The sequence below is a fragment of the Triturus cristatus genome, chromosome 5_2 (genome assembly GCF_964204655.1).
Source record: "Triturus cristatus chromosome 5_2, aTriCri1.1, whole genome shotgun sequence".
NCBI lineage: Eukaryota > Metazoa > Chordata > Amphibia > Caudata > Salamandridae > Triturus > Triturus cristatus.
This window is the reverse complement of record NC_140588.1, coordinates 994,946,023-994,966,212: the sequence shown is the minus strand read 5'-3', so window position 1 is coordinate 994,966,212 and position 20,190 is coordinate 994,946,023. Positions and strand designations below refer to the sequence as shown.

Here is a 20,190-nt window from a genome sequence, read left to right as displayed (position 1 = left end):
GGTTTGTGAAATAACAGAATGGGTCAGCTCACTGCTACGCCAGTGGGGGGAGGAAGGGAGAACTCTGTGGAAGGAATATTACCAGTATAGAATCAATTATTTACTATCACATAAAACGTTCAATAGCCACCACCTGTCTGTATATTCCGAGTGTGCGTACACATGCTATAGGATGCTGGCCATGATGCTGCCACAGTGGCACCTCTCATGAAAATGATGAGAGCCTAACCGCTGTAATGCCAGACTCTATGGCCAGAAATGGCCAGTGGGGGATCCTACCCAAGCCAGCATTGCCCCGGTGGCTGCCTCTCAGCAGGCCCCCTGGATTTTTCTTTAATAGCATATATCTGTGATTCAAGGTTAAACTGAGGTCAAACAGAATCTCTTACTCATACAAATGCACCAATACATGTCGCCTTTAAGGCATTAGTTGTTGGCCTTCATTAGGGATAAGAAAATGGATCAGGTCACCATGGGGAAAACATGTTTTTAAAAATGAATGACACTTTCTGAACCTTTGCTTGGCAATGTTTTCTGTCTCACAGTTGGATCCACTGTATAGTAGCTCGGAGGGATCACACATCTGAATGTCTCATTAGTTTAGAAGATATTTTGCCTACTGCAAGCAGGAACATTTCTAATCAGATGGTCAAATAGGGAACAGTTGCTATATGATGGCAAAGGAGAGGTCAAATTCTGCAAAGCGGCCTTCACAATGTCATTACAAAGACTTGCAGTCGAAGTGTAAATTCAGGTTTTCCATTCTTGTAAATTACATCTCTGCATGAAAAATAACACTAGTCCTTACTTTGAATTTACCAGTTTTGCAAATGAAAACTTTAAGATCTCAGCGAAGCATTATGCTATCGATTTAGGGTCAGAGACTCTTTACGTTGTACTACCGTTGCTATATCTTTACGTTTTCAAATGGGGGTCATCACATTATATGATACCGCGTTCAAATGAATAGCTAAAGAAACAGAAAATAAAACTCCCTATTAAGACAGGAGTCTGACAAATACCTTCTCTCTCTCCTCTAAAGATTGTTTTTGAATATTAACTTTATTCTCCTCAATGTACGATAACATAACCTCAGAGCTGCATACATTCAATAAACTATTTAATCTGAATACGGAATACATTTCTTTCAAGTGATCTGTACTCTTCTGGCAACGTTCTTCTCTAGGTTTAGTGATGTAGAGCTCCTGAAAAACTCATAGATGCGATTCACCAAGCATTAGGGCAGGGATACTCACAGTACGGCCCGGGGGCCACATGCGGCCCGCCTGACCTCTACATGCACAGGGCTGCTGTTCACTCGACTCACTTTCAACATTATAAGGATGGTAAATAAACAGGCAAGCCTTTATTTAAAGGTTAATTGAAGTTAAGGAAAGGAAGTAACTGTTGTCCTGCATCACTTAATTTTAGGAGCACCTTCATTTTCAGTCATCTTGCAGCAAAATTGTAAAAATATGATAAGGTCTCTTCAAAATTCAAAAAGTGCATTTCATTAAAATACAGAACCATTTCACCTTAGTATATCAGATTGTATCAGTGCATTGAGAAGGATTATTTTTAAAGTGAGCGTTTTCAAACATGAATATAGAAACATTCCTTCTTCCCCCTACACTGACAACAATGCCATTAGTGAACTAAAAGGCAAGTCAGTTGTTATGTGCACTTTTAGGGTGGTATACGTTTCTATGATACATGAAACAACATTATAGTTTATTAAGTCAAACACAGGAGAAGGTTTTGTACAGCACACATCCTGAAGTCATGTATTTAAAAGTCCTCGTATATGTGATAATGAAGAAAAAGCAGGGAAAGTGAAATAGATCAATTGCCTAAGATCACACAATTAGATGAAGTGGGGAAGCTGGAATTAATCCCAGGTTTTCTGGTTTTACATTGTGCAATTCAGCCGTTAGATGTATATGCTTTGTTTCCCTTATACCCACCATACCGCCTACTCCTCCACCGGACCACCCCACTGCTGACATCAAAGCGGCCCTAGTCACATCACAGACCAAACTTTGTGGCCCTTGGGAAAAGGTTTGTGAGTACCCATGCATTAGGGGCAGCCAAAGGTAACGTAGGCCCACAAAATGCACATTGCAGATGTAAATATCACTCCCTTGGTATTTTACACCTTCCCAAGTTTAGAATTAGGTAGGATTGTGGGGCTTTCTGGGTAGGACACCCTCCAGAAGTAAGTGAAAACCCACAAACTGGACTATTGTGGGTATTGACATACCTCTTGTGGGTACTCTCCGAAATTAGAAACCCACAAAATAGACTGTTGTGTTGTAGATTTCTTGATCTGTACCTGGGATTTTTTGTGAATCCTTAAAAATGTGAATCTTGGGCCTACGTAAATTGGGACAAAAGTTCCAACCATTGGGAGTTTTAAGGGTTTGGCAAAGTGCCCTTATTCAGAGGATGCTATGTTAAAAGACACTTTGGAAGCACACAAATAGCCAATAATGACTCTCACCCCTATCCTAGGTATTGTTCAAAGATATTGATTTTAGGCCCTTTGTGTAATAGGAACAGAATAGGGGTTCTTTTAAGTTCCATAGAAAGTGAGTTCCATTGGGGAGAGGATGTAGCCTAACGTCTAGCGCGGTCGACCTCGAAGCTGGGGAACCGGGTTCAAGTCTCGGCAATGACGCTCAACATCCTGTGATTCTGGGCAAATCACTTAATCTCCTTGTGCCTAACAAAAACGAATGTGTCCTTCTGTAACGAAACTGGTGCTAATGTAAAGCCTCTGATACCCGATGTCTTGGGTCTAGTTTGCGCTATAAAAAACAAAAATAAGGAAGATACAAGCACAGAGAAGAAACATCCTACAAGCCTGGTGTTCTTGAAGCTGGAAGCAATCAATTAGTTAGCCGCAACAGATGACTAGAGTCTCCTCGGCGGGTGTGGCATAAAGAATTAGAAGAAGACCCACCGTGAAGGGGCCTGAGAGCAATGCATGCAGGTTTATTTGATATTGTGGCTTGTAGGCATAAACAGCGGATGGGCCTATGAATCAACATTGCATGGATAATCCTGGGAGCTTGGATAGCCATGCTAGTTGCATTGTTCTGGATAGTTTAAAGTTTCTATAGAAGCCTGTAAGGCAGCCCTATATGGTCTGCTTTGCAATATTCTGATCATTAGCCACAGAATCCCGATCCTGTCATACAATGACCTTCGGGTGAGATATGAAATAATTCTGATAAGATTTTTTAGGTAGGATTTGTATACTGCTATCACAGCCAAGACTTGGCTATCAAGCTGAAGGCGGGCATCGGCTTTAATGGGCAGATTCGACAACAACTTCGACCGAAATAGGGCACGGGTCCACAGCTCCAAACCAGTCGTCTTCAGACCAAAGATGTGTGGATCTTATCCTGTAACGTGATTGGTAGATATTTTGGGTCTAATTAAGAGATTGGCAGAGAAGGTACTCCGTCGCAACTCTGTCGCTGAGATAGTGCTCTGATGGCCCAAATGAGTATGGGCCATCGGAGGTTAACACATAACAACGGCCAATCTATTGAGAGTGGAATCATTGTGTCACCTCAAGGTAAAACCTGGTGGTGAGAGATATTAAAAAGCAATATGACCACCGCATTATGGGAGGAAACTCTCATGTTGTGGTAGTCATTATTTGTTCGTATTTTAAAAATAAACTCCCACTTTGAGAGTTTGTTTTTAAAAATATGAAAAACTTTGTAAAAGCTTGACAACCAGCCGTCCTGTTCGACGAAGCCCTCCGTCAAACTGCTACAACATCGACTGGAGCTACTGTCACAGCAGTTCCTGCCAATATTAAGAGCTGTCCGCGGGGCTGGAGGACAGCCCCAGATTTGAGGGACATTATGTCCATCACGGCAATGGAGTAAATTACTCCTCCACCCTCAGTAATTCCTTTTTTTTTTAATTGGTGCCGCTTCCCAAAAATGTTTTAGGAGGTTGCCGCCTACTGTCACGGCTAGAGTGGCCACTTCAACAACTGGTGCCACCCACTCCACCATTGGCACTGACACTTCACTTGGTCTACTCCTTTCTGCAACTTTCATCTGCCGTCCTCCAAAATAACTTTTCTCTCTTTCCAATGTCTTTTTCGATGTCCACAATTCATGCAGAAACAAGGTGACGACTGTCGAAAATCAATGTAAATGCAATAATATGTGATGGCGTGCCTAGCATATCAAAGCAGGTGAACGGTCAGTTGGTGCTAAAATGAGGGGTTTGATCACACAAAGCAGTGAATGGTTTTATCAGCATTGGAAGGATGAAGAACTAAAGCAGGCTCTGCAAGAATTCAAACTGGTAGCCTCTGGGTTGCACATATCTGGAGCAGGTATCAGAACTGCAACCTGAAATTCAAACTCAACTCTCAGCAGCAGGTGCACAAACCCAGAGATACAGTTTAACGAGATGTGAAATTGGTGTAAATCAGGCTACACACTGTTCCCAGCTGCAGGTGCACTATCCCAAAGAGATAACCTATTGCCATCAGAAATTGTGGCATGAAAATTACACACATCTCTGCAGCAGCTGAGTTACCCAATGAGCTGTTTTAATGGCAGGTTCCCTGGAAGAATGCCCAAACTTTAAAATAATTGCATTTGCACTTACTGGGGGACTGGTGGGGTGGATGAAGATTTATTCATTTTACAAGCCACATGTCATCAGAGCAAATGTATGAGTGGACTGGGTCTATGGACAGGTGGGCGAGTGTCTAAGAGCAGCCGGGCCAGTCATCTAATAGGTAGTGGCGGCGCTTCCGCTAGGGCAGAGGAGCATTGCCCCGTCCCGCCAGACTTAAAACTTGTAAAATAAAGCGAAGATAAAACGGATTTATTATCGGTTTATTTTTAAAGTTCTAGTCTTGGGGGCGGGGTCGTGGGATGACAGGCACAGAGGTGGAGTGGTGGGCACTGTTGTCAGTGCGCATGTCGTTCTGGCCAGCCAACTCAGGCCGGAAAAACCAACATGTTCACTGAGCTGTCTCTGGGTTGGAGACAGCAAATTACAGCTCCCAGTCTTCTTGGGAGCCCAAAATCACAATGCTCAGGCCAATCATGATGCTGCTTTCAAACATGAGAACAGCCTCAGGATTGGCCGCAGGGAAGCCTGAAAGCCTGTGCAGTAGCGAGAAGTCGGACTCGGGGCAGAAGAGCGGCGGGCCTGCTTTAGGTTTTTTTTTCTTTCTTTTATCGTCTGTTATTCGGTCCAATCCTGTCACTCCCCTCCACCCCACCTCCCCCCCCCCCCCCCCCCCCCCGTGACCCACACCACTCTGCAACTGCCACTACTGCTAATAGGAGAGAAACATCAGGCAGCAGATGTAGCATGGATGCCACTTTATTTCCGCCCAGTGACAAATATTAGTTGAGACTGTCCAGCCGAGCGACAGTCACCTCGAGACACCGACCCACAGCGATGATGCCCCGGTCGGGATGATGGGTAGCTAGGAGACCTTACTGGAGTAGATTTCGGTGAACGGGGTCCTCTCAGAATGAGTAATTTGTGTTCTCAGCGGTTAAGAATCTCAAATAAGATGCAATGTCCTGTATCAAAATGGATGCAAGTATATAATGATGTGCGATGTCTGATGCTTGCTGGTCAATGGTGGAGTGGCATCACCCTAGCCTACCTTCAACGCTTCACTGCTAATTGTGCCTTTCAGGGCCAAAATGAGGACAGGACAGACACCATTCAGCTGGGATTGATCACCAGGCTGGACAGGACAGACACCCTCCAGCTGGGACTGATCACCAGGCTGGAAAGGGCAGACACCCTCCAGCTGGGACTGTTCACCAGGCTGGACAGGACAGGCACCCTCCAGCTAGAACTGATCACCAGGCTGGACAGGACAGACACCCTCCAGCTGGGATTGATCCCCAGGCTGGAAAGGACAGACACCCTCCAGCTGGGACTGATCACCAGGCTGGAAAGGGCAGACACCCTCCAGCTGGGACTGTTCACCAGGCTGGACAGGACAGGCACCCTTCAGCTAGAACTGATCACCAGGCTGGACAGGACAGACATCCTCCAGCTGGGACTGTTCACCAGGCTGGACAGGACAGACACCCTCCAGCTGAGATTGATCCCCAGGCTGGAAAGGACAGACACCCTCCAGCTGGGACTGTTCACCAGGCTGGACAGGACAGACACCCTGCAGCTGGGATTGATCACCAGGCTGGAAAGGACAGACACCCTCCAACTGGAACTGATCACCAGGCTTGACAGGACAGACATCCTCCAGCTAGGAATGTTCACCAGGCTTGACAGGACAGACATCCTCCAGCTGGGACTGTTCACCAGGCTAATGCCCGTGGGACGGGGTAAAGGTTCTGGTGAGAAAAATATAAGCGCCCATGGGCAAACACTGGCTCAAATTAACCACTGATCGTTCTGCCGCACATGAATCTGGCCATCCAAATCTAATTCCGGCCCTGAGATACATTTTGTTCTGCGCCCAACATGAGGACGTATAGTCTCCACGTCAGGTCTCTGCATTTTTATCACTTTGAACATTTGTTCAGACACCGAATAAGATGCCTCGGGCTCAGTGCATGAACATGTCACCAGCCTGTGCAGACAAGTGACCGAAAATAACATCATGAACTTGGAAAAATGACAGAAAATGTTCACACCAAAGCCCTGCTGCGTGGGAAGATTCACAAAGTATAAGGCGCCTTTTTTATCGGTGTGAATCATATACATCCCAATACGTAAATTGTATGTGTTGGCCCAGTGTACACATTTTGGTCATAAAATCAGAGAGTAAAATATGAGAACATGCACACTTTCACAGATAATTCACTCGCTCCTCTTAAATATGCTGCAATGTCCATGTTCACCCCACATTTGTACAGAGTATGAACTTGCCAGTGGTTAGTAAATTAGTAACAAATGCGGACATTCACAAGCGCGCGTTAATTTGCACAAGTGCCGGTCAATTTGTCTCTCTGGAAATGCATTGTGAATCTCTCTCTGCGCCTCTGTCCTTGGTGTTTTGGGTGAAGTAGAGTTCAGGCAGGAAAAGATCTGGTGGCACCCCTGTGACTTGTGGGGTACTAGTGAGCATTTCACCTTTTTTTAAATAAGCAGATAAATCATACTCAAGACAAAACATGCATCTGAAAAACGATGAGCATAACTAGAGCAACACACAAGACCTGCCCTGCAGGGAGTAATCACACGTACGTCCTACTTTAATTTAACTGGTCAACACTGGAACAAACAGTAACAAATTGTCTGTTGCATAGCGCTTACTACCACATCTGCGAAAGCAAGCGCTATGCAACAAATGACTGAGATTAGTATTATCCAATGTAAAGGTTCTCAATGATCAATCTCAGAAAGATGAAAGGTTGAGTTAGCCCTGCTGGGATTGAAGCCCATAGTTTGCTGGTCACAAATCAATAGTAATAAAATCGAAGTGAGACAAAGGTGAAGGGGTGCAGTGCATGTCTCCATCCGCGAGTCCACCAGTGAGTCAATGGGGGGAGCCACTGAGCAAGAAAGAGCGAGCAAACAGCAAAGGAGATGAGAGCAGCAGCAGACAACATATGTAAATCATGATACTAATTCATGACTGAGAGAGCACTTCCACCTTACCTGGTGAAGGAACTGGAAAGAAGTCCAATGAAAGCCACAGCGGCGCCGCAAGATGACGTCAAGCGACAGCCAATCCTGTCGGTGAATATGCTGACGATGGGGGAGCAGAAGAAAATCATGCCCATGGCCAAGGCGCCGACCCATGCTGTAAGAGAGGGAGGGGAGTTAGAGAACTCTAATGTGCACACATGACGGAGAGAGTTCAGCACAAGAGTCTACTCAACACAAAACGACATAATTGAGACTCTCTTCACAACAGTCAGAATTGACACCACAGGGCCACACTGGGGATTCAAGAAGTGATATAGGAATTCCAGTACTTATCATGCCATACTTGGTGGGCATGGGTGTCTAACCTCCGAGAGGCTCATACACTCCTTTAGGGCAAACAGTCTGCACCTCCAATTGCAAGCACTGTTTGACGGTCCTTGGATAAATACATGAACCTAAGCGCTCAAGGTTTAGGGGTTCAACATCCTTTTGGGACTTCTCCTTAGGGTGTAATATTATGTGAATGAAGCAGACATCCCATCACACTAATTCCTCCCCTCCCTCTTCCCACCTGTCTCCTCACCGCCTCCTCTTCTCTTGGCCCTTACTGGTATATCTTGGTTTGGAGAGCAATACATATATTGTCATGACTACTATATTGTAACACACGATTGACGTCAGACTGCAATTGCCACACTGCCTTTTAAACCTCTGTATTTTATACTGTAGTGATCACCTGAATGTTTCAAAGCAACTGAACTCTGTAACACCTTCCCTGTAGCATTCGTATGAAAGTCTCGTTTCACCCCTCGATTATTCTCTTCACAGATATTGAGGTACGTCTACTGCTATGTGATATTCACTTTATTAACATGCACTATGTATCTCCTATGGCATGTATGTGTCAAAGAATTTCATCTTTGTTATGCCCCTCTCTCAAATATAATAAAATATTTGAACACAAAAAAGTGAAATTGGAAATGCCAACCAGGGAAGCTTTTTCCAGAACCCTTCTGACTCTGGAATGACCTACCATCAACCCAGAGAAGGCACCAACCATCCAACAATACAAACTTAAGCCGAAGACTACCCTTTTCAGAAAACATTTGCCTACCCAAGTACTTCCCTTAATACTATGGCTCTACCCACAGCATTCATGGGTTAGCTTCAAACACTTATGTCTTGGGTATAAAGTGCTACGTAAATAGATCTGAGCACTAACAACAGCCAGATATAGACCTCTGGGCCTGGGCATGCAGAATATATTATCCCTTGTACAATATTACAATAACAGAAAATATTTATCTAAATGAAGTCACATGAAAAATTACATAATCCATGGCTGCTTGAGAAGGGCTGTGCTGTTTGAAATGGTCTAAAGTAAAAAAAAAAAAGACAGCAATGGATGGAATGCTTCCATCCAATGTTTTCCATCCAATGCTTCAATTAATCTCTACCACTGGTAATTACTTGGGCCGCATCCTAGTCCATCATCTTTTTTTGCTCACTATGCCACCCTGAACTGGAATACAAGCAACCTGAACTGGTTTCGCCCTGATGGGGGGCTCATCAGTCAGGTGTAGCTTGGTTCCAGAGGCACAGTGAGCACAGGTCCTACATCAGAGCATACCTGTCTCTCTTAGGGTATTGTAGTGAAGAACACAATACAGCTTCTGAAGAATTATTCAAGCATTTCATCCATCACCTCTTGTTGCAGGTGATACCCTAGACATGGGTCCTGTGCTCACTGTGCCATAGAACTCAAGCTACACTCTACTAACAAGTCTGGGGTTGCTTGTAGTCCTTTCTGGAGGGGGCTTCACCTGGAAGTTCGGGGCAGACTGTTCTCATGATGAGTATGGCTGCTTAAGGTGGGCCTTTGTTTAGTGTGGCATGGTGAGAAACAAACGATGGACCGGAATGAGGCTTGAGCAATTGCCAGTGGCTGAGAATAATTCAGGCACTCCATTCATCAACTTGTTGTTGCAGTTTGTGGCAGGCAGCATATTTGTGGTATGAATAACTCAATTTAACTTGTACTATAAAAATGTATGCTCCACTTCTCCCAGTCCTCTAGTTGTGCAACACAATACCCCAGTGTTGCTTTGTCACACTAAACATTTAAAGAGAGCCAAGAAACGGATTACCTATCCAACAAGTTATTTGGTATTTGATATTTGATATTTATGAAGCATGACGAAAGCCTGAAGGCATCTTAGTGCTATCGTCAGCGAGATACTGTATTGCGAATAGCAAAAATCAGAAAACTATAGAGGGAGCAAGAAGAGCCAAGTTTTATGGTGTTTTCTAAAGATCATCAGATTTGGTTGGCATTGAAGATGCCACAGCAGATGGTTCCAAAGCTGGCGAGTGGAGTAGACAAAGCTCCTGGGATACCTTGCGGATTTTAGGTCCAATCACACAGCTTTAGAAGCTGCCGATCGCAGACATCTTCTTGGAGTAAATCATAAGAATTTTTCTTTGGATAATCTAACCCTGTGTGGTGGAGAGCTTGGTGCACTGTGCACAGTGCTTTAAAGGCTACTTTCTTTTTTACTGGGAGCCAATGAAACTCCACTAGTGCATTAGAGACTGATTTGTACTTTGGAATGTTTTTGAGACGGCGTGCCACTGCATTCTGCAACCTCTGAAGTTTCTTTAGAGAACATTGATGCTAACCTGATAAAGGGCATTACAGCAGTCTAATCTCAACAGGACCAAGGAGATAATGACTGTTTTATGTAGTTCAAAAGTAATGAAAGGCAACATTTTCCTCAAGGTTTTTAACATGAAAAAACAAGAAGAGATAAGCTTGTTAGTCTGGTCAGTAATGGAAAGGTTGGAGTCAAAGATTACCCCAAGATTTCTTACTCTGGGTACTAGTGTGGGAAAGTGGCACAAAACATGTGGCATTCAGGTTTGGTTCCAAAACGAGCTGCCTTTACCAAAGAGGAGCACCTCCGTATTTTCTGAGTTTAGCTTGAAGGACTGACTGCTCATTCAACTGACGACAGATTGCGTACAGATGTTGAAGTGATGCGCCACCTCCTCAATGCTACTTGTGATAGACACCACAATCTGAGTGTCGTCAGCATTGGAAATGATTGAGAAACCAAATGATCTTTGAAGCGATTCTGCTTGCCCAAATGTCATGCTCTTTAATCTCGTCACTCTACCTCCTCTCTCCCACACTGGCACAGCAACTCTATCTAATGAGAAACTTTAAATGCTGTGATTTTTGACAAGTGATGACCTCAGTTATGATACTGTTAAATAGATCAATGATGACTCCATCATTGATAAATTTACTATGATTAATTGTCGTTATGATGGGCGGTCACAATGTCATAGCCTTCCCTTGTTGCTTTGTAATTTATTTAACGTTCAGAACCCCAATCCGCCCTCCTTGTAAGGTCTTCTCTCCAAGTAGTGTTCAGGTTGGTATATGAAATATTTATATAGCTTGATGTGTGTGGCATTGATACTTGCTATTAGTTGGTCATTGTGGCTGGAATGGATATCCTATGTACTTTGGTGGGTTGTTGGTCATTAGCACCATTATTGACTCCTGGTCTTTTTACAATAATACCAGTGAGACTGGGCATTCAACAACCACCCATTGAGGCACAAAAGTGGCCTTCCCAGATAATAATTATCAGAAAAACAAATGACAGTAATAGAATATGTATTGATCGCTGAGATATTATTAATGGCAAATATATTATTATACATGTTATGCGTACCGGAGAAAGCAGAATAGTTACCGCCAAGCAATGCTACACCCTTGACATTGTTCATGATGGCACATTGCATGGTTCCATTTGTGTGTGTTTCCTTTGGGTTGGTGACTTCAACAATTTTCTTTTAAATATTAATCAATGACATGTTTTAAGAAATTCCAGGTATTACTTATTTTCAAGACAATTCTTAAAAATTAAATATGTCACATAAAAGTACGGCTAGCTGGGTCATGCATTCATGAAATATGGGAAACATCTAAAAATTCAGTTAGATGAGGTCATATCTATTAATACTTGGTATTAATCGAGTGCCATGCCAAACCTATTGATTTTATTCTGGTGTTATGAGGGAGTGAACATTCAAATCCCACAGGGAAAATTAAAGTGCCCACAGTGCACTTCTCGGTAAAGGCCATCAGATTTCTCAGTTCCCTGGTATTTTTCTACTCCCCCAAGATATCTCTACTCTCTCCAAATGCCCATCTGGCCAAAATTCCCATCATTAAAAGGGTACACTATGGAGGGTTTTCCTTTGCCTATAATGTGACCAAATTGTGGAATAGCCTCCCCCTCTCCATAAGACTGATCGAAAAGGAACTCACTGAAAACCTGGCTTTTTCTAAACTGGCCCTGCTACATCCCCTTAATGACTCTGTACAACACTATCAGCGCCGGGATGCCTATGGGTAGCTATGCGCTATACAACTGTTGTATAATAATAATAAATAGGGGCCTGGAATTGCCCTCTCGTTTAGCCATGGCGATTTCCTGACATGGGTCTTCCAAGCAGCAGCTCCAAGGACTTTCTCAGCAGATCAATCTCCATTTTTGCATTACACAGTCACCCAGATCTTTCGCCACTTGTGAGGTGGCTGTGCTCAACGAGAGATTGAAGTGCCCTCTCCTTACGTACCAGTAAGAAACTGTGTTACTGATTGAGGGGATGGAAACCCTACTCAAGCAACAACCACAATCCTTGTCATGTTGACCCACAAAAGTCACTAAATTAACCTGTGCTTACCACTTTGGCAGCTTGGTACAAAAACAGTCAGGCTTAGCTTAGAGGCACTGTGTTAAGTATTTATACAGAAAATAACCAGTAATGAAGTGGAAACACAACACAACACAACACACAGCAACTATGAAAAATAGAGAAAAAAAGTAATAAGTAAAAGGACACCCAGCTGAATTAAATTCAATCATTAGAACTGGAGTTATGATTTTTTGCAACATTTTAAGTGAAAAAAAGCACTAACCGTAGGAATATGGTCGGCCGAGACTAGGGCAAAGTCAAAAGTTAAGGTTTACCGTTATGCAATGTGGGTCGGATACATGAGGTGAATTGAGCTTGGTCTTGGCTTACCTTTGGACATAAAACAGTTTTTGAAAAAAGTTTTAAGAAGGTAGAGTTCAGCAGGTAAAGGCAGCCAGCAACGTTCAAGGAGGAGGCGTCATCATGAAGATTTTTACCTTTGGACTTTGTTACTTTTTTGGAAGTCGAACATTTCCAGCGGGATGAAGCTGCAGGCTGTAGCCAATGAGAGTCCCACAAGGCCAGATACCTTCGCTTGGCGGTCCCGCAGAACAGGATTAGCTGCCTCTAAGAAGAGCATAGCAGGAGCTACTGTGGAGTCAGGCCCACTGGCAATTCACCTTGGGTGGATCGGCTTGTAGGTAGGTCTTAGATTTCTGTCTGTACTAAGGCCACTTTTTGGTAAAAAGTTTTCTACATCCCAACTTTTAGGGTTGGTCAAGAGCAGCACCTTCAACACCACTTCTATGGGTCCTGGACTGCAAAGGTACTACTTAGGGGATCAGGACTCACTCCAGAAGAGGCCAGGTGCAGGGTTCCAGGTCTCTGGAGCTTATTATGTCCCTGAAGCTCACCCTGGAGGCCAACCAACTAGGCCTGGAGTCACTCTGGTAGTCTTGGGTCCCTGAAGCAAGACAGGACTCAGGCAGCAGAACAGTCCTCTGAGATGTCAAGCAGCAGGGCAATCCTCTGGGGATCCACGGCGCTCCTTCGGAAATATTCTGCAGGCCCAGGAGTGAACTGAAGAGTTGGTCTGAGGGTGCAATATTTATACCTGGTGCCAACCTTTGAAGTGGGGGAAGCTTCTATGCTACCCCCACATCTAGTTCTGGAAAGCGAAAGCTCCTACCATACCCTGACATGGCTCCAAGAAATCTAGTGTCACAAAAGACTACTGTTAGTTTTCTTGTGTGCTTGAGTTAGCCCGATTGAAGTGCAAGTGGAGCAAGGAACAGCTCCGCTCCCACCCATCCGGTCAGAATGGCTCACCCTGCCCACTCCTAAGCCATTTTGCCTCACTGACTAAGAGGAATATACAAAGCCTAACAGCAGGCTCGTGTGACTCAGTACATTGGCAGCAGGCACCAAATGGTTCGGACAAGAAAATGCCGACTTTCTAAAAGTGGCATTTTCAGAATTGTAACTAAAAATCCAACCTTATCATTAAAGAGGATTTGAAATTACAATTCATTTGAGACCAATGATTACATTGCTACCTGTTCCTACTGAAAAGTTAGCACTTATTAAATGTAATAATGTACTCAATGTCACCCTATGGGAAAGGTAGGCCTTATAGTAGTGAAAAACGACTATAGGAATTCTTCACTACCAGGACATGCAAAACTTAGAAACACGTCTTCTTTTGAAATGCAACACAACCTACCCTATGGGCTAGTTAAGGCCTACTTAGGCGTGACTTTAACTGCATTAAAAAGGAAGGTTTAGACCTGGTGAAAGGTTTGTTTTGCTAGATCGAATTAGCAGTGTGAAACTGCTCTACAAACTGCAAATGGCAGGCCTGAGAAATGTTTACAGTGCTATTACAGTGGATGGCACACCGAGTGCATCAGGCGCACTAATAGCATTTAATTTACAGGCTCCATGTACCAGTAGTACCATATACTAGTTACTTATAAGTAGATTAAATGTGCCAATCATGTATAAGCCAATTTTACAATATTTAGGGAGAGAGCACAAACACCTAGGTACTGGTTAGCAGAGGTAAAGTGATTAGACTCCCAATGGCAACAAAAACAACTTCAGATACCAGGAGTGGTGAAGCACAAAGTTTGGGGGTGAGCCTACAGAGAGGGACAATTTCAACAGTACCTAAAACAGGACCATTCCAACAGAAGTTCTGGGGATCTCCTCTTTACATTGTCTCCAGCAAGTCCACCCTTTCATGGCCCTGGGAATGAATCTGCGAGCCTTTAAATGGTCCACAGTTTCAAGAATGCAAACCAAGCGTCCCCAGACTGCTGACAAGGGTTCATCAATGGTGCTAGTCCTTCTTCTTCTCTTTCAGCCTCATTCTCAGCCTGTTGTCTCTGTGGAGGGATTTGAAAAGAGTAGTGGAGTTTCAGATGATTGGGGACGCGTCCACCCAACATTGTAATGCCACAACAGGAACCAACCAATAGCCTGTCCTATCCCTGTGATGCATTCTGGTTTGGAATGCAAATGGCAGATCAATCCAGAACAGAAGCACTTCTCCCTATGGGCCAGCCGCCACTCACCCAAATCTGTGTGTTCCCACCCAGACATTTCAAAGGGGCTCACTGCTGGGAAGCAGAAACATTTGTCTGGACCCTCTTATTTTTTAGCCTAGGATTAGCAAGGAAGGTCAGGATGATGGTTATAGAGATTCCGGCTCCATCCCCTTTGTCCAAAAAACATGCTTAATCTTCTTGGAACTGTTCCATTGTTTCCTGGGGTCTTTGATCTGCCAGATGGTGGTCCAGAGTAATTCACTCACACAGCCAGGCTGCTCAAAGAATAAATCTTAATAATATCTTTCTATGAGAAATATGACAAACTATGAAGTATTTTAAGGAATTCATATATGTCTAAAAAAAGCCCTGATAGTTGTATTCTGGGCCTGATAATTTATATACTAGACAGAACGTAGACATTTGAACCTTTGTGCTATAGGCCAATCTGGAGTTACAGCAAAACTCATCATTTACTTATATAGCCTCCAATTCTGAGACAGAATTGAATTTTATGCTGCCTGATTTAAAATGAGCATGTATTTCCACACAGGTTTTATTCTGGGTGCGGAGAATGTTGCCCCAGTTTCTGGCTGTCAATTCTGACCAGAAAATTCACGAGGCTTTCACTGCACAAGCAGCCAAGCCTCTATCCCATTTTATTTGACCTTATCAGACAAACTTTCCCATTCCCCCCCTTCCACCAACCGCTCCCTTTCCCACTACCCCACCCATAGGCTCCCGAATGCATTCGACAATGTGCTAAATGTATGTGTTAAATGCCCATGGAATTAGACATTCATAGTGATTTTACATAGAGAAGGGCGGAATGTTTTATTCTGGCTGTGGAATTGGCAGAACTTGGCGACTCTATGTTACTGGTGTAAAGCGGAGTTCTGGGCAAATTTAGACAATCGCCTCGTGGTGACATTTTTTCACACGAGGCTCCAGAGATGCAAGCATGAGCGAGAGTTGGCATCCATAAGCATCATTTTCTAACGCAAGAGGTTGGGTACGGTTGTGGTCAGAGGGTTGCTTCTTGAGTAGATTTGCCGCTCGAGCTGCAGCAGAATCAACTCGAATGGCTGTGTGCTCTTGTGCACCACATGGTGCCGCGCACCCTGATTTTTCAGTACTGCTCAGGCTACTCGCACTGTATTGCAGCGCAACATGCATATTTTTCACTGGTTGGCAGAACTCTGCGGAATCTTGCTGAGTTTTTATGTAACTCTGCAGAATTCTGTGGAATGCAACTCCGCAAGTTCCGCCCACCCCTATTTTTCAACCGGAAAAATCTGTTCCACACAGGAAGTTTCCACTGCATGGGGTTTTACTGATAATTGCTCAAAACTTGTGTGATTTTACGATTACCCCAGTGCCATGCACCTTGTAATCAGCCCCACAATGTACAGTGGAACATTACACAAATCAATCATATTTATTCTGGGCCCCATCAGTCACAGATCTACCTGTGTGCAGATGACAGGCTGAGTTTGACAACAGGTCTGCACATGTACACGTTTGTGTATGTTTTCACACCCAACCTGCTTAAAGTAGTTTGTCCTAGTCGACCAAAACAGCTTCCTTTTTTTAAAAGTCACGCACTGAAGGTTACAGCTCAAAACTATTTTACCAAGGCCACTACACCGGGAGAGACTCCAGTAGGGTATCCCACACCACAGCAGTGATCCAGAAACCAGAGTTCCAAAAGAAAAAAAATACTAGTAGAACCAATTCTGCTACCATTACAAGCAGCAATTTATTATATTATGATATACCTTTATTCGGAAGAGTGGGTGTTCTGTACTCATAGTGCTCCAGTGCCTTGAAACCCTCACAGGTGATATGCCACACTTTCTAAATCCTGACTTATTGATTGTACAGTATTTCACTCACCGTACTGACCAGTACAGTGAAATGTAGAGACTAGACTGTGTAATGGAGGGGAGGTTTTGCATGGGAAGGTTTGTCCTTACTTCTGGCCGGGATGAACTATGTCATTTGCTAGGGAACTGGATAAAAAGACATCAGAGTATTGTTGTCTCCTGGTCTTCTCAACACACAGTTCATTCCTCTGTAACTCTCACCAGTAGGGGAAACAGCCTTTGCAATGAGGATTTTACCACGTTGTACCTTTACCACGCATTTTTTAGCACGCATATTTTTACCGCGTGCATGCCTTTACAACGCATGCCTTTATCACGGATTTAAGGTAAGATGAGGGTGTGGGGGGGTCTCCCCCCACAAATACATTGTTTTTATATATATAAACAATGTGCGGTAATGGCATGTGTTGTAAAAGCATGTTCATGGTAAAAACATGCGCTGTAAAAATGCGTGGTAAAGGCATACAATGTCTTTACCTGCGTTGTATCGTCATACAACCACCTGCGGATGCCAGCACCGGTGAGGTGGTGAATCAAGTGACCAAAACCAGCTAAACATTCATCCTTGTTGGCACTGAATCGTGCTCTCATGACTTCTCCTGTATGTTCCTTAACAATTGGGTGCTGTGAGACTTTATTGTCACCATCCCCTCTTTTCCTCTTTGTATCCTTCCCATCCTTCTGTGCTATTAGTTTTTTAAGTGTCGATGTTATTCCTCATTTAAGATTAATTCTTTGGCCATTCCCTGTGTTCATAATACCTTTTGTTAAGTTATATTTGTCTTTTAATTTCCATCATACGTATGTGTCACCAGGAGCAGCCAGTGTAGTGCTCAGCCCTTCTCAACTGACATCTCTGGCTCCCAACATTCTGTACTACATCATAGGATGAACATTCCACTGGCAAAGCAAGAGATGCAATGCATAACAACAAAGCCAGGATATTACAGTATTTTACTGTAAACCCATAATCCCCATGGCCATATTGTTTGCCACGTGGCTAACTAAAAACAAGCGCCCCTCCAGATCCCTCCCAGGATAACCTTCTCTATGGATAGGCCTGGAAAGTCTACAACCTGCCCCAGGAGGCTGGCCGTCTGCCCCCTTCCTCTCAGTAAAATACCAAGACGTTTGTACTGAGATTATAAAAAGTAGAATCAAAGCACATTGTTTGATGCTTGTTCCAATAACTGTGGAAATGTCTCACCTGGAGGGGCAGGAACTCCTTGGCTGTGTTACTACTGCAAGAATCTACAGCTTCCATAGTATACATTCCAGTGAGGGACGCAAGCCGTCATTCCTAAATGTGCAAACCTAAATGACCACTTTCCAGACCATTGCAGTCACTTGTGGCCAAAAGCAATCACAGAAGGGCAGATCCCATCGGCCAGAGCCTGCCCTCACAGCTCCACGGGCTCACTACAAAGGGTTGTGGGCGTACCTTTCAATTATAGAAAACAGGGTCCTGATCCTGAACCCCATGCTCTGAAGGACAGAAAAGAGGAGGTGTAACATCAAACAATAGCCAGCAGCTCGAAAAATCGATGCCACTTCTGCTCGCCGGCTTGATCACAACCTCACGGTTTCTGACCAGGGGCAGAGCGCCCGCCCTTCCTTTGCCAATTTCCAGGGTTTTTTATCCATACATCCTGGAAGAAGGAGAGGCACAAGCTGCTCCTTGTCCACTGTGACCATTGGGAGGAACCCAGACTGAACATTCAGGACTTGATGTGAAGGGAGAAGAGGAAATACTGCTTGGCCATCTGCCCTTGCGAGCTTTAGGACAAGCTACAGCAGGTTCTCTAGCCCTAGGTTTCTACCCATGTTGATGTTTCCTTGTTGTACCATGTTATGGCTCTATTGGAAATCTGCCAATTCTGAGAGATCAGATTTTTATACCTTCTTACAGATTCTTACAGATGTCTAACAACACATACCAGTAATAAACAACAACAGCTGGAAGCAAAAGAGCTACAGTGACGAAGGCAAGATGCAAACTCTACATGCTGATGGCCGGCAGGGCCAGTTGAACACGGGTAGCTAGCATCATGGCGAGGTGTGCGGATTAAGCCTTTACTTGCTCCTTGACATCAGAATGTGCTTGGCTGACATTTTCACTTTAAATAAAACATAGTGGCCACTTTGCAGTCATTTGTGCCCGCCTACGCACTACAGACAGGTCACCACTGTAGTAATCTGCCACAGTGGCATCCACGCCGTTAACAGAGATAATAGAAATGGAGAAATAGCATTACAGATGAAATGCTGGCAATGAGAAGTATAAGTATCTTGTTGCTGTGGTGGATAGAGTAGTAGTTTGAGTAACAAAACCCACAGGCTACTAAATGTTCCAATACTATGTCTATCTAATAGTGTAAGACATTCTAGCCATGAAGAAATATGATGACATCACTGCCAACCGGATGCAACTCCATTGGCAACCCTTGCTGACCCGCAACGTTTTCAAAACCAGTTGCATTATTTAAAAAACAATCACGGCCAGGACCAGCCTTTATCTTGCAGACAAGTTCGCCATCTCTGGTGGTTCTCGGCACACCAGCAGCCACCCACGACACCATCAGACTGAAGATTAAGAAGTGAAAAAAAAGAAAAAATAGGACACAGTCCTTTTCTGTCTATGCACCCAGGATCTGGAACAACATCCCTGCCTCCACCAGGACTACCCCAACACTGCTCCAATTTAGGAAAGAGTCAAAGAACTTTTTTTTAAAGAATACTTCATCACAATGCATCCACTGTCCAAACCAGCTACCTCTCCTAATACCCATTTACTTGAGGCTTCTCTTTCACCCTACACAGTGCTCCTATTGAAATACCACATACACGCAACCTTACATTGCCCTAATTGCGTGTAGAGGAAACAATTCATAAAAATGCATTTACACTTGAATTCATTGATTACCAAGACATAAGGCTGAACAAGGGAAAGGATACCGGGCACATGTCTGGTCATCGTAGGGGTCAGCCTACACTTAAGCACAGAATTAGTGCAGCCCTGCTCTCGTACAAAGAGGACATTCACATTGTCAGAGCAGTTTCATGATCCTCATTCACAACGAATACAAAAGTGGAACTCTGTGGAATGCAGGTCTTCTAATTTGATTTGCAATTTTCTAATTTTTGGCATTTTTAAGAAATCTCCTAGATCATAGGTTTCCTAGTATACAGCTACTGCCATACGCTTACTCTTTCTGGTTGTCTGAAAATTTAAGATGTATTTTGTGCTATTTTTTCACCTAGAAATATTTTTTCCAGTTCGAGTGTCACTTTTCCCTAGGCTTGCAAACCTAACGTCGTTTAGGTGTATTTCACACCAAATTTGCACACTTACACCAGTTTTTCTGTCACCAAGTTGTGAAAACTGGATGGAAAAGTCATAGAAAAGGTTTGGGGGTGTC

At 43.8% G+C, this 20,190-nt stretch overlaps 1 protein-coding gene across 1 annotated transcript in view; it reads right to left on the bottom strand.

The window, feature by feature from the left end:
- Positions 1-20,190, bottom strand: part of SLC16A2 (solute carrier family 16 member 2) — a 466,864-nt gene that overhangs the window by 181,298 nt on the left and 265,376 nt on the right. Inside the window, exon 2 of the mRNA XM_085608252.1 lies at positions 7,633-7,777. Within this exon, the coding sequence (XP_085464378.1) occupies positions 7,633-7,777 (145 nt within the window). The remainder of the gene's footprint in view (positions 1-7,632; positions 7,778-20,190) is intronic.